Raw genomic sequence first — 16,051 nt, 5'->3', positions numbered from 1 at the left:
GTTCAAGTAACCCTCATTTTACTTAATAATGGCCCCAAAGTGCAAGAGTAGTGATGCTGGCATTTGGGTATGCCAAAGAGAAGCCATACAGTGTTTAAGTGAAAAGGATGTATGTAGGGAAAAGCATAGCATATATAGGGTTCAGCTGTATCTGAAGTTTCAGGCATCCTCTGGGGGTCTTGGAACATACCGCCCACGGATAAGAGGGACTACTTACTATCAATCTATTTTCCTTCTATAGGGTAATATGTGTGCACATGTGCATGTATTTTATATAAATACACACACATACACATACATTTCTAGTATTTGTCCTCCCTAGTAACCAGTTTCTTAATGCTAATTTTAACTGAAAGCAATGTTTTTGATCCCCTTCTACATATCATTCTCTCTCCTGTGAATAAGGATGCTCTATGAAGCTAATGGGAGTTCAGGATTGCAAAAGACAACTTGTGGTAGAGAACACAAAGATGGCTACAGATATTTAAAGCAGGATTGTTTCTAAACAGCATGCTTTGTGTTCTGGTAATAAGTGCTGAAATTATATTCTTGATTTTTCCCAGACTATAGGCTGTTCTTCTCACTATCTTATGACTTGGGTCCCTTGGCAGGCGGGGCCAAGAGCACAACTGAAACACACACATAATAAAAGTAACTGGCTTCAGAGAGAAAGAAACAAAGCTTCAGAGAGAAAAAAATTAAGAGTGAGTGAGTGAGGGGAGAGGTGCTTCTTTTTTCAAAAGTCTAATATACACCTATCATTAACTGTTTCTTCTGGAAGAAACAAGTTATAGTGTGATAGGCTACTGGAATAAATAACAAGAAACATTAAAATTCAAACTGGTAGCATGGAAGATGGCATAGGCATTGGTCTAAGAAAGAGCCTAGACATACAAACTCATTTCATTAAAAATGGGTTTGCCTTTCTAGATTAATAGCACCTTTATCAAGTTTCAGTTCTTTCTTTAAAATAGCTGAGATAAAAAATGAGATCTTTTCTAAATCTGAAAAGACAACATGGAATAATGCTGTAAACTTTTTTTGTGTGTGTATGAAAAGATAAGAGAGAAAGAAAGTAGGCTGGGAAGAAACCCATTCCCCCACTACCATCTGATTTCAGACTCTGCTCTTTAACAATGATTTTTAATATTTATTACTGACCTCAAGCAGTGAAAAGAATTAACATTTACTGAGTACAAACCCTATGCACTAGGCACTGTGTTAGCAGCTTATGGCAATGGGAACAAAATATTGGAAATTTATGAGTTCACTTACATATTCTACATATGAAATCCATCTTACAATTACCAAGAAAATTTTAATAGTGATACAAGTACAAGTACAAGATCTCTGGCCAGTGTATAAACTCCCGGGCACTCACAGAGGAATTTCTAAATTTATATGGTAATGAGAACAAGCCTCTGAATTTGCCAATCACACTAATTAGCAAGTGCAAATGATTTAAACTAAAGAAAAATATAGATTGGCCTAAAAGGTATCACAACCTAGAGAAATTCTCATTTCTGTATTACAATTTATTGTATTTTTTGGTAAAAACAGTTTTGTGTAATAGCATTAAAGTCATTTTGAGTGGTTATCTAAAACACTAAAAAAAAATTAAAATATATTGTTATATATGCCAGCTAAGGACAAATGTATACCATAAAAGGACAAATTTAGTGAACCCAAGTAATTTTATATGACCTTTATATGTTAAAGATGGTTAAAAAAATGTTTTTATTGATTTCACAAAGGTTGGGAGAGGGAGAGCGGGGGAAGTGGGGGAGGGAGGGGGACAAAAAACATCAATGCTGAGAGAGAATCACTGATTGGCTGCCTCCTGCATGTCTACTAGGGAGCGAGCCCGAAACCCGGACATGTGCCCTGACCGGGAATCAAACCATGACCTCCTGGTTCAGAGGCCGATGCTCAACCACTGAACCACACCAGCCAGCAGTAAAAAAAATCTTTGAAAAGTCTTTGATCTTTGAAAAAAATCAATTGTGGAAGAAGCTTAAAAATCTTAAGTTTCTGGATTGAGGCTGATAGACTACACCAGTGGTCAGCAAACTCATTAGTCAACAGAGCCAAATATCAACAGTACAATGATTGAAATTTCTTTTGAGAGGCAAATTTTTAAACTTAAACTATATAGGTAGGTACACTGTTATTAACTTAATTAGGGTACTCCTAAGGCTTAGGAAGAGCCACACTCAAGGAGCCAAAGAGCCGCATGTGGCTCACGAGCCGCAGTTTGCCGACCACAGGACTACACTAAAAACAACCTAGAGCTGAACTCTGCAGGAGTGAATTGAAAGCTTGCACCAAGCTAGAGTGTCACTGAAGGAAGAACCTGATATACTTTTAGCAACAATGTAAAGATGAGATGGGAGGCAGGGAATGCTAAGGACCTGTAAAGTCTTTTGAACTACAAGATAAAGGAAGGAACAAGATATTGGAAACATTGTGTTAATTTTATCAATGAAAAACCACCCACACTTAGCTTACTCAAAAGTAGATACAAAAGAAAACATACTGGGTCATCTAAGAAAGCAAATACAAAGACAAAGATGTAGAGAGAATAAGGGGGTAAGAAAGCCTGTAATAATGAAGGCACATCTATTTTTAAACAGTTTCTACTATTTTCCTTCTAAAACTAGATGCTTTACACAGTGCTTTGAAAGCCACTGTTTCCCAATCTGATAGGGATGAAGGCTCAAGAATCTCAAGATCTTGCTCTCAAATCTTCAAATTTTTAATTATCCTTCTCTTGAGGTTTCTTTTGTCAAATAAAAGAATCATCTATCACTTTAGCAGCAGTTTGGCAATCTTCCATTGTAGGACTTGCTGTAAACCTCACTGGCTTACCTGATCGGTTGCTAGTGAAAACAAAAAATAATGGAAATTTATTTTTAATAAAGCTGGGTTCAGAGCTGATGCCCTGAAAAATATATTTTTGCCATCAGAAAAATGCAATCCAAATAGAATCCCTAATATAAGAGCATAAGACCTATACAAAATCCTTCCATAATATTTTGAAAAGCTAAGGTGGCATCAAGAATACTGTGTCAGTGTATAAAACATGAGCTCATAGCACTCTTTGTGGCCTGTTACAATGCAGTGTCGTCATCTTCCCTGCAGTCCCCTACCAGGAGTGAATGCTTGTCAGGTTCACTGGTACCAACGCTGTTTAGGGACCGTTTATCAGACAGTAGTGAGTTTATGGAGGCTCTGCTGTAATTAACAATCCGGTCCAGCAAACCCAGTTTAGGAGAATTTCTTGAGGCGTCATCTATTCCGACATGAATGCTGATTTCTGAAGGACTTTTCCGTCCCATCTGGCTTCGGGCATGCAGTTCATAATTCTCATAAGTCGGTTTCCTATAACTGGACACATGCAAAAGTACACTAGTTTGAAATAACCAAATGTGAACTAGATGCTTGTTACATTAAAAAATGAAGAGATTTACCTGTATGAAATGTACAAAGGTGGTCCCTGCTAGGAAAGCACAAAAGGAATGGTGTGTAGTCACATGATCAGAAATCCTATCTCTCAGAGCCAATGTACTCGATTTTACCCCACTTGGAGCTTGTGCTTGCTACATATAGACTACATAAGGTGATAATTACATAGCTAACATTTATTATTAAGACAGTTTGGGCTTATTGCAAGAATAAAACCTACCAAGACTGACTGTGGAAGACAAAAGTAATATAAAATACAAATGTGAACAAGCCATCATACTTACAGTTTAAGGAAGAGAGAAGAAAGTACTACTGAAACAGATGAAGCAGCCATTGCAGCAGATCCCATCCAAGGCTGCAAAACCAAACCAATGGGCATAAACACTCCTAGGAAACAGGTGTGGATTAGTTACAACAGATAGTACTAAACAGATCACCAATGTGTTTCTAATACATATTTACAAATCATTTCCTCATTTGATATTTATTTAGCAACTAATCTTCCTGTTGGTGGAGATTTATGTGGCTGTCAATTTTTTAAAATATATTTTATTGATTTTCTACAGAGAGGAAGGGAGAGGGATAGAGAGTTAGAAACATCGATGAGAGAGAAACATCGATCAGCTGCCTCCCGCACACTCCCTACTGGGGATGTGCCCGCAACCAAGGTACATGCCCTTGACTGGAATCGAACCTGGGACTCTTGAGTCTGCAGGCTGACGCTCTATCCACTGAGCCAAACCGGTTAGGGCGTGGCTGTCAATTTTTCACTAATAGAGTATTGCTGTGAACATTCTTGTGCATGTCTCCCTGTGCATGTGTTTGAGAATTACTCTAGAGTACACACCTAGAGGTGAAGCTGCTGGGTTATAACATGGGCACATTTTCAACTTTAGGTAGATTTTCCTCAGTTGCTTTCCAAAGTGGCTGTACCAGATCACAGTACCATCAAAAACTCATCCACACTTGGTTTTGACAGACATTTTAATATTTGCTCATATGATGGTAGATAGACTTATTGTATTTTTAAATTTTTATGTACTTACCTGTATTTTCTACTTTTTCTACAGTGATCTTATATAACTTACATATATTTTTTAAAAATACCTTGCTCCATGAATTAATTTATCTGGATTTTTAAAAATTTATTGATTTGAGTGAGAGGAAGGGAGGAAGAGAGAAACATCAACTTGTTGTTCCATTTATTTATGCATTCATTGGTTGACTCTTTTTTAAAAAATATATTTTTATTGATTTCAGAGAGGAAGGGAGAGGGAAAGAGACAGAAACATCAATGGTAAGAGAGAATCACTGACCGGCTGCCTCCTGCATGCCCCCCACTGGGGATCGAGCCTGCAACCCAGGCATGTGCCCTTGACCAGAATCAAACCTGGGACCCTTCAGTCCACAGGTTGATGCTCTATCCACTGGGCTAAACTGGCCAGGGCATCACTGATTGATTCTTGTATGTGCCCCGACCAGGGATCAAACCCACAATCTCTCTGGATTTTAATTGTTCTTTTATTCTTTGTCCTCTCAGCATTTGTGTTTATCAACAGCTTTGTAATTGCTCTCATGTCATTTTATGTCTTTCGTTGGCTCTCAAAGCAGAGAAAACAAGAAGAAAATGACAACTATTTCTCTTATGTTATTACTAACTTCTACCAAGCCCCCAAATACAGGAGATTATCAGATGTTTATTAAATAATTCTAATTTGCTTTTTCTTGGTCATATTTCTTCATTCAATATCTCTCATCTGGTCCCCAAATGTAAAGAAAAACCTATTGGCTATTGTAACATTACATGAAGAGCAGAAAATTCTCTGTATGCTATAATTACAACTATTTGACCAGACAAAAACTAATGCAGAGTAAAAAAAAAAACCACACAAAAAAACTGAAGTAAATAGACTAAATGCTAACAGTAGTTTTTTTTAGGTAGTGAGATTAATGGTAAATGTGTTTTCTTAAGCAAAAAACTTATATATATATATATATGAAAGTATATGTAGAAAGAGATGAAGCAATGTAACAAAATATAACTAATGAATTTAAGTAAGTGTATCATTTTTTTCCCTATCTATGTAGGTTTGGATTTTTCAAAATGTAAACTTGGAGAAAAATATAAAGTAAAATAAAATAAACCTGTCAGAATGCTTATACATTCTAAGACCATAATGAACATTGCTGAAAATTAAAACTGTTGATTTTAATATTACCTCTCAGCATACCAGCAGGCTACATACAAAAAATGAGCTCAAAACTAATAAAAAGACTAAAACTTCCAAAATGATAGGTCTCTAATGACCTCAGAAGAAAAAGCAATACTAGTTAACAGTCACATACCAGCAGCAATAGGAATTCCAATCAGATTATAAATTAGAGCGAAGACAAAATTAATTCGAATCCTCTTGACTGTCTTCCTTGATAAATCAATACTTGCCACCACATCCAGAAGATCATTCTGAGAACAGAAATATTTGTGATATTAGTGAGAGACTCTAACTTAACTAGTAATTTTTGCATTTGATACTGTGTATATTGAAGATGACATGTACCTTAGGGTAATATGTAAATTAACTTCAAATCTCAGATATTGCTAAAAACTTGAGTCAGCCTTGGAAGATGTTTTTCAAGAACTTTTCTGAGTTCTGAAAACACATTAGGGTTGTACGCTGGTAGAGGGATTAAATACTATTAAAATAACCTCAGTATATATTGAAGATAATTTTAAGTATGTTCCCAGACTTTGTTCTTGACTTTAGAAACTTGTCATTCTCATTTGCTTCAATGGATTAAGAAAGTCTGAAAGTAATTAGTAAGACTTCTCATACGCCCATCTTGAATTCTCCCAGTCTCAATAGCTGGGAGCATGGGAATTAGAAGAACAGAATCGTCCTGCTCAATGTACTTTATGACACTATCCCTGACCATGTAGAGCAGATTTACACTCCTCAAAGTGCAGGCTACAGGACTTACCCTTATCAAAACCACATCGGCCGCTTCAATGGCTACATCTGTGCCTGTGCCAATGGCAATCCCAACATTGGCCATTGCCAGAGCTGGGGAGTCATTGATTCCGTCTCCTACCATTGCTACCTGCTTCCCCTCCTCTTGAAGTTGCTTCACCTTAGCAACCTTGTGGGAAGGTAGAACTTCAGCAAACACCTTAGTAATGCCAACCTATGTCAGGAAAAACAGACTCAATTCAAAAAAATATTACCAAGTACCTGAAATATAACTCAGCAATGAGCCCTCATTTTCTGCCTACCACATGCCCAAAATTTAAAAGACTGATAATACCCAGTGATAGTAAGGATAGGAAGAAATGAGCTTCCTTATACACTGTTGGTGAATGTGTAATTGGCACTGTCTTACAAGGATGCATTCATATATTACTTTTTGGAGGCAGCATCCATCAAAGTATGCACATCATTTCGTTTAGCAATTCCACGTTGAGCAATATTTTGGACAAGTTTATACGTGACAAAAAGAGGTATGTTGGAGAGAAACCAATATGGCGGCATAGGTAAACACCTGAAATTGCTGCCTCGCACAACCACTTCAAAAATACAACTAAAAGATAAAACGGACATCATCCAGAACCACAGGAAGGCTGGCTGAGTGGAAATTCTACAACTAGAAGGAAAGAGAAAAGCACACTGAGACTCAGAGGAGGTGCGGAAGTAAAGTGCAGAGGTACGGAGGCGCACGCAGAAAGGGCTGGCAACTGAGGACACGGTTGTCTTTTTCAATCGGGAGGGAGTCACAAGCTCCTGACGGCCCCGACTCCAGTTCCGGGCGAGTCTCTGGGGACCCAGACTCATACAAGGAGAAACTGGATTGTCTGGCAGCGGGCAGAACTCGAGGGCGGCTTTCTCTCAGAGGTGCTTGCAGCAATTACCAGGACACTGAGACGCGGGGCCCTTAGGGTAGGACTGAGGATCAGCCATAGCTGTTCACTCTGACCTTTTGATCCCCTGAGACCCTGCCCCACCCAACCTGTATGCAGAGGCTTTTGCATATGAATGGGGTGGCCCTTTGCAATCTGAAAATTACCTAATAAACTGAAGCTGGGTCAGAGAGACCCAGAACTTCCAAAAGAAGGCCCAAGGCCCCACAGCAGCTTGAATTGCTTCACAGCTGGGCCTCATTTGGGCACCTCCAAACCCCAAACAAAGAAGAAGAATCTGCAGATCTCTCTGTAGCTCCTGCTGGGTAGCCTCAGGCAGAGGCTAAATTAGCACCTCCTTAGAGATCCAAGTGCCAGTGTACCCAGTGGTCAGAGTAGGACCATCCAGATTACAACTCCTCAGATTCATAAGGGACACACTCAGGGGGCAGACTCAGTGAGCACCAAAGCCCCACTGAAGCAAGTCTTGCCCCAGAAGGGTGTCTCCAGCACAGAAGTTCTCCCATTGTAGACACAGGTGATTCTCACAGCCAATTGGCCTGAAGGTCAATTCCTCCCAGTGATACAAACTACAACCAAGGCTTAACTACAACAAGACTGTGCACAAAGCCCACAAAGGGGTGCACCGAGAGTGTCCACCTCAGGTAATTTGGGAGGCTGAGCTATTAGGCCCTATAGGACACTCAGCACACAAAGCCACTCTATCAACACAGGAAAGCAGCCAAAATGCGGAGACAAACAGGTCACAAATGACAGAAATGGAGGAAAGCAAACTACTGGATATAGAGTTCAAAACCACACTTTTAAGGTTTTTCAAGAATTTTCTAGAAACCGCCGATAAATTTAGTGAGACCCTCGATAAATCTAGTGATACCCTCAAAGATATGAAAAGGGACCAACTAGAAATTAAGCATACACTGACTGAAATAAAGAATATTAAACAGACTCCCAACAGCAGACTAGAGGATCACAAGAATCAAGTCAAAGATTTGAAATACGAAAAAGTAAAAAACACCCAACCGGAAAAGCAAAAAGAAAAAAGAATCCAAAAATATGAAGATAGTGTAAGGAGCCTCTGGGACAACTTCAAGCAAACCAACATCCGAATTATGGGGGTGCCAGAAGAAGAGAGAGAGCAAGATATTGAAAACCTATTTGAAGAAATAATGACAGAAAACTTCCCCCACCTGGTGAAAGAAATAGACTTACAAGTCCAGGAAGCGCAGAGAACTCCAAACAAAAGGAATCCAAAGAGGACCACACCAAGACACATCATAATTAAAATGCCAAGAGCAAAAGACAAAGAGAGAATCTTAAAAACAGCAAGAGAAAGAAACTCAGTTACCTACAAGGGAATACCCATACGACTGTCAGCTGATTTCTCAACAGAAACCATGCAGGCCAGAAGGGAGTGCAAGAAATATTCAAAGTGATAAATGCCAAGAACCTACAACCAAGACTACTTTATCCAGCAAAGCTATCATTCAGAATTGAAGGTCAGATAAAGAGCTTCACAGATAAGGAAAAGCTAAAGGAGTTCATCACCACCAAACCAGGATTATATGAAATGCTGAAAGGTATCCTTTAAGAAGAGGAGGAAGAAGAAAAAGGTAAAGATACAAATTATGAACAACAAATATACATCTATCAACAAGTGAATCTAAAAATCAAGTGAATAATCTGATGAACAGATTAAACAGGGGCATAGAAAGGGAGTGGATTGACTTTCTCGGGGGAAAGAGGTGTGGGGGTGCGGGAAGAGACTGGACAAAAATCGTACACCTATGGATAGGACAGTGGGGGAGGGGTAAGGGCAGAGGGTGGAGTGGGAACTGGGTGGAGGGGAGCTCTGGGGGGGGGGAAGAGGAACAACTGTAATAATCTGAACAATAAAGATTTTTTAAAAATAAATTAAAAAAATAAATTGATTAAACTACCAGAAACGCCAATCAGAAAGGATATATGCATCCCTCAGTTGCAGGTTCGATCCCCAGCCCCGGTTAAGGCTTGTGCAGGAGGCAACCAATCGATGTTTCTCTCTCTCTGTCTCTCCCCCTCCCTTCCACTCTCTCTCTAAAAATCAATGGGAAAAAAAACTTGGGTAAGGATTAACAACAACAAAAGAATTAGAAGTTACTACATACCCTACCCCAACAACTAAGTAAACCAATTACCTGAGAAGCAATAGATCTAGCTGTTTTACTATTGTCTCCAGTCATCAGAATTACTTCCAAGCCCATGGATTTTAGAATATGGACAGCCAGTTCTGCTTCAGGCTTCACTGTATCAGCAATAGCTATCAAGCCGCACAGCACATCTAATATAGGAATACCAAAAAAACAAACAAAAAAAAGAGTTTGGAATACCAAGAAAGCAGAATAATATTCTGACTTAAAATTTCAAAAACAAAAGAATTTTGTGAAGTAAAATTGTTCAAGGCTTGGCTTAACTAAAAATATTGCCAAGCCAACACAGAGTTTATACCACAAACTCTGTAACAAACTTCCATGTTTGTTTATGAAAATTTCATAGAGTAAGATAAGGGTTTATTAATAAAGATAGTAACAGGAAAATGAAAAGAGGAACCTTACTGGATACTAAAAGACCCCCTTTCTTTCCTTAGAGAAGTATTGGCCAATAAGCCCAAACAATTTAGCTAATTTACAGGCAAATGAACTGAAAACTAGTACTTTTTTTATTTTTAAGATAAAGGGGTGGATAGAGATAAAACTGGCATTTTACTGGGGGGGAAAATCATTGCAAGTAGTTATTTCATTTTTAAAGAGAAAAGTATATGATATTTTCTGCTTCCTCCTAGACTTCAAAAGGCCTTACAGTAAGATACTGTCTTCATACTTAGCAAGGAATATAAATGTTGACTAATTAATCTCACAGCTATAAATTTATCCTAAGAAATAATTTAACAAAAGAAAGGACCTAAAACCTCAAGATGTTTATTGTAGCATTATTTACAATAATGAAATATCAGGAATAGCTTAAATTTACAACAGGGGGATGATTAAGTTAATTATAATGTATAAGTTTGATAAATTATGCAGCATTAAAATAAAATTGGAAAATATTTAGTATTAAATAAAATAAAGCAAAATAAAATAGTATGTGTATAAGAAGTTTTAATTTTTTATTCAATTTTATTGAGGTAAAATTTACATACAATAAAATGCAACCATATGTACTAATAGTGTAATTCTCTGTGTGAATATATATGTACGTATATACATATATAAACCAGAAATGGAATATATACAGTTAAAACTGACATTGTTAGAATGATGAAATTATAAATATAATTTTACTTTGTTATTAGTTTAATGTTATTTCATTTTTAGGTTTTAAAAAAACCTTGATTAGCTTTTTTTTAAAAAAAAAAACATAGGCTAGGAAAGAAAATAATAAAGTCAGGCAAATGCAAGAGAATTTTAAATTAATCTATAACAATTATGTATTGCTAACATTTTCACTGCATTCAGGATGCTTTCAAATAATCCTTATAATTCAGAAGTCTCTCAAAAATACACATAAAACAATAGCTGAGATCACAACATTGGGTCATAGTGTACTCATTGAAAAACTTACCATCAACTGCCACCAATACAGCAGTACGACCTCTTCTCTCATGTTCAGTCATGGAATCATCTATGTCATTATTAATGACAAGACCATTTCTAGTCATCCACTCCCGGTTACCAATGAGGACTTTGTACTGCTGAGCATTAAGAGCTTCTGAGTATGAAAGAGCATCTGAAAGTACAGAAATAACATTTAACGAGCTCATTTTATATTTATGACAACCCCATGAGGCACATTCTTCCTGCCTAACCTTGCACAGTCACTACATTATATTTTTAGTAGAATGCAGCCTACAACACAGCTTTCCAAATTTTGAAGAAACATACTCTGCTCTTCCATGCCTGTGGGCCTTCGAATATGTTGCTGCCTCCACCTGGAACATCCTTAACCCTCCTCTCAAAATACTAAACTGCATCATATTCTTTTTTAAGAAATATATTTTTATTGATTTCAGAGAGGAAGGGAGAGGGAGAGATAGAAACATCAATGCTGAGAGAGAATTATTGATCAGCTGCCTCCTGTATGCCTCCTACTGGGAATTGAGCCCGAAACACAGTCATGTGCCCTAACTAGGAATCAAACTGTGACTTCCTGGTTCATAGGTTGATGCTCAACCACTGAGCCACACCAGCCTGGCTGCATCATATTTCTCAGGAGCCTGTTCAAATGTTACTTTCTTGGTGAAACTTTCCTTTTGGCCTTTCCCTTTGACCTTCCAAAGTAATTGAATTAAATTAAAAATATTTATTGTGGATCATTAGTTGAATGTGGTTAAATGAAAACACAACCAATACTCATGTCTCATTGTAAACGTGTGACCATTAACTTTAAGTGGGCCCTTAGTGCTGTCTGGCAATTGTATAATGTTTCCCTAGTCCATTCATTCTCCATTTCTTCTATATCTCTTCTCCCATTCTCATACCAGAGGATAACTCTGCATCTTACTTCAGAAAGAAAATAAAAGCAATCAGAATAGAACTTCTTCAAACTCTCATTGCCACATTTACTCAGCTACCTGTCTGTACCTGTGTACACATTAATCTAGCTTCCCTTCTATCATATACTGCCCCTGTTCCTATTTTTTTTTTAAATATATTTTATTGATTTTTTACAGAGAGGAAGGGAGAGGGATAGAGAGTTAGAAACATCGATGAGAGAGAAACATCGATCAGCTGCCCCCTGCACATCTCCCACTGGGGATGTGCCCACAACCCAGGCACATGCCCCCGACCGGAATCAAACCCGGGACCCCTCAGTCCGCAGGCCAATGTTCTATCCACTGAGCCAAACCGGTTTCGGCCCCTGTTCCTATTTAATGACAACCTCTCTACTTGTGCACTAACTCCTCATCCTTTGCATATTCTACAAACATCTCTCTAACAACTCACCCCTGTCCTACATAATCAAATGTTCTATCTCTACTATACATAGTCCTATCTTTATAAAAAATCCCTTTCTTGATCTCACTTACCTCTCTAGCTACTGTCCCATTTATCTGCTTCTGTACATATAGCAAAACTTCTCAGAAAGTGTTGAGTCCATTGGCAGCTCCAATTCATATCTTCCCTTTCTCTTGTGAACCCACTCCAATGAAGCCTTTGTTTCTACTACTTCAAAGAATTGTTTATACATTACACCAATGACCTTTACTTTAATAAATGTAATGGCAAATTATCAGTCCTCATTTTACTTGCCCTATTAGCAACATTTTACACAGACAATTACTCCTTTTTTTTCTTTTTCTTTTTTTTTGCACTCACTACTACTTGAAATACTTTCTTCACTCGGCTTCTAGGACACCACATTCTTATGAATTACCTACCTTCTCACTCCCCACTTCCTCTCAGTCTTTTCTTATTCTTCCTCATCTCCCTGATCTCTTACTTTGTAGTGCTGCAGGGCTCAATCCTTAAGCCTCCTTTTTACCCTCTATCTACTCTCACTCCTTGTTGATCTTATCCAATCTCATGGCTTCAAATGCCATCTATACCAGTGCTGTCCAATATAATTTTCTTTAGTGATGGAAATGTTCTATATCTGCTCTGTTCAATACAGTAGGCACTAACATGTGGTGATTGAGCACTGAAATGTGGATAAGCATGGTTGAAGGGCTGAATTTTAAATTAAATTTAACTTTAAATTTTAGAAGTCACATGTAACTAGTGACTACCATATTGGACAGCACAGATCTATAAGTGGATCTCCCAAATCCATATCTCCAACCCAGTCTGTTTCCTTGAACTCCAGACTTGTGCAGCCAACTGACTAGTTGATAGTTCCATTTACATGACATCTTCACTTGACTATCTAATAGGCACTCAAAATTTACATGTTGAAAACTAATTTCTGATCAGTTTTCCTCAATATTGATCCTGCTGTGGTCTTCCCCATCTTATTTAAATGCCAACTCTACCCTTCTAAATTGCTTAGTTCACAAACCTTGGCATAATTCTTTTTTTTTTCTTTTTCAATTACAGTCAACATAAAATATTAGTTTCACATGTACAACCCAGTGGTTAGACATTACATAACTTATTAAGTAATCATCTCAATAAATCTCACACCATACATAGTTATTAGAATATTATTGACTGTATTCCCTATGCCGTAGTTTAGATCTCCATGAGTATTCTGTAATAACCAATTTGTACTTCTTAATCCCTTCGCTTTTTTCACCACCACGCCCCTTCAACACAATCCCTCTCCCATCTGGCAACCATCAAAATGTTCTATCTGAGTCTGTTTCTATTCTGCTTGTTCATTTTGTTTTTTAGATTCAGTTGTTGAGATATATATTATTGCCATTTTGTTGTTCATAGTTTTTAAATATATATTTATTGTTAAAAGTATTACAGGTGTCTCCCTTCCCTCCCCCTCCCCCTATTGACCCCCTCCTAACCCCTGTTCATAGTTTTGTTCTTTTTCTTCTTCTTCTTAAAGAATACCCTTTAACATTTCATATAATGCTGGTCTGGTGGTGATGAACTCCTTTAATTTTTTTATTGTCTGGGAAGCACTTTATCTGTCCTTTACTTCTAAATGATAGCTTTGCTGGGTAGCGTAATCTTGGTTGTAGGTCCTTGCTTTTCATCACTTTGAATATTTCTTGGCAATCCTTTCTGGCTGCTAAGTGTCTGTGGAGAAATCAGCTGAAAATTTTATGGGAGCTCCCTTGTAGGTAACGGCTTTTCTCTGTCTGCTTTTAAGATTCTCTCTTTGTCTTCAACCTTTTTCATTTTAATTATGATGTGTTTTGCTGTGGGCCTCTTTTGGTTCATCTTGTTTGGGACTCTCCTGCACTTCTGGGACTTGTATGTCTATATCTTTCACCAAGTTAGGGAAGTTTTCTGTCATTATTTTTTCAAATAGGTTTTCAATTTCTTGCTCTATCTCTTCTCCTTCTGGCACCCCCAGATGTGAATGTTGGTACGCTTGAAGTTGTCCCAAAGGCTCCCTACACTATGCTAGTTTTGGGGGGAATTCCTTTTTTCTTTTTGCTGTTCTGATTGGCTGTCCTCTGCTTCCTTAAATTGCCAATCTCTGATTTGATCCTCGGCTTCATCTACTCCACTGTTGATTCTCTGTAATGTATTCTTTGTTTCTGACTGGATCTTTTTTATGTTTTCTAGTTCTACTTTTATGCTGCCTATCTCTTTTTGAACTTCTCACTAAGTTCATCCATTCTTCCCCTGAGTTCATTGAAAATCCTTATAACCAGTGTTTTGTACTCGGCATCTAGTAGATTGCTTGTCTTCATTTTGTTTACTTTTTTTCTGGAGATTTGTTCTGTTCTTTCATTTGGGCATATTTCTTTGTCTCTTCATTTTGGTAGCCTCCCTGCGGTTGTTTCTATGTATTAAGTAATGCTATGTCTCCTGAGCTCAGTAGAGTGGCCTAATATAGTAAGTGTCCTGTAGAGTTCAATGGCACAACCTCCCTGATCACCCAAGCTGGGTGTTCGAAGTGCGTCCCCCATGTAGGCTATGTACACTCTCTCCTTGTAGTTGAGCCTTGATCACTGTTGGCCTGCCAATGGGAGGCATTTACACCCAGGCTATTCAGCTCCAAGGACTGGCTGCAACCACCAGCCACCAATCTCTAAACACTATAGAGGATCAGCTGTGCAGGAGCCCATCACACAAAACAGGACCGATTTCATCAAGGCTCTTGTGCCCACTGTGTCCTCCCCTTGAATGTTTTGGGTGCTTTGATGTGGTCTGAAGCTGTCCACTGGGTGTGCAAGCTCTGGGACCTCCCAGGAGCCACCTGCTTGGGGCCACCTGTCATGAACTACAAAGTGATCTGCCAATGGCTGCTACTTGTGCTGGGCTTGGAGGTACCCAGGCAATACCAAGCTGTGATCCAAGGCTGGCTGCCACTAGTGCCAGGCCTGAGGCCACTTAACGAGAGGTACAGGACACAGTGAGGCTAGATGCTGCTTGTTTGAGGGATTTTAGGAAAATCTGAAGCATGAGCCAAAGCAGGCCATTTGTATGGAAAATCCACTGGAAAACAGCTTGGGTAGGCCTGCAAGTTGGGTGGAGCAGGGTCTCAGGGAATCACTGGGGTAAAGCAAATAGTATGAGGCAGGTTGATGGACTCAGATATGGTACCTGTCTGCTAGTTCGGGGCAGGGTGGGGGTCTGGATCATCAAAGGAGCAATGGTCTCTGGCAGCACTTCTGTTTGGGAGAAAGCTGCCCCTCAGCTCTTTCCCTAATGCCAGACAATTCCGTTCCACCCCACCTGCTTGGCATAATTCTTGACTTTTCTCATACCCTACCCATATCTAATCTGTGGAAAAAAATTTGTCTGCCAGCTTCAAGGCACATCTAGAACTTGACCAATTCTTATGACCTCTACTGTTACCACACTAGTCCAAGCAACCATTATCTTTCACCAGGATAATGGCACTAACTCATCTCCCTGGTTCTGTCCTTGCCCTTCCCTCAACAGTGTATATTTACCAGAGCAGCTGGAGTAATAATTTTAAAACATGGTCATATTCTATCACTCCTACACTCAAAACTCTCCAGTGGCTCACATCTCAGGGCAAAAACCCAAGTCCTTTAAATATCCTTAC

At 38.6% G+C, this 16,051-nt stretch overlaps 1 protein-coding gene across 2 annotated transcripts in view; it reads right to left on the bottom strand.

The window, feature by feature from the left end:
- Positions 1-268: 268 nt before the first annotated feature.
- The window catches only part of ATP7A (ATPase copper transporting alpha), a 178,562-nt gene continuing 162,779 nt past the window's right edge, over positions 269-16,051 (bottom strand). Inside the window, exons 18-23 of one of the 2 annotated variants that reach the window (XM_059678592.1) lie at positions 10,976-11,140; positions 9,553-9,695; positions 6,445-6,648; positions 5,812-5,929; positions 3,750-3,852; positions 269-3,387 (exon numbers count right to left, since the gene is read on the bottom strand). In XM_059678592.1, the coding sequence (XP_059534575.1) occupies positions 3,111-3,387; positions 3,750-3,852; positions 5,812-5,929; positions 6,445-6,648; positions 9,553-9,695; positions 10,976-11,140 (1,010 nt within the window). In that variant the 3' untranslated portion in view covers positions 269-3,110. The remainder of the gene's footprint in view (positions 3,388-3,749; positions 3,853-5,811; positions 5,930-6,444; positions 6,649-9,552; positions 9,696-10,975; positions 11,141-16,051) is intronic. The other variant, XM_059678593.1, reaches the window with a different exon arrangement.

The sequence above is a fragment of the Myotis daubentonii genome, chromosome X (assembly GCF_963259705.1).
Source record: "Myotis daubentonii chromosome X, mMyoDau2.1, whole genome shotgun sequence".
In the NCBI taxonomy this organism is placed as follows: Eukaryota; Metazoa; Chordata; class Mammalia; order Chiroptera; family Vespertilionidae; genus Myotis; species Myotis daubentonii.
The sequence above is the reverse complement of the archived record's forward strand: the minus strand, read 5'-3'. Positions and strand labels throughout refer to the sequence as shown.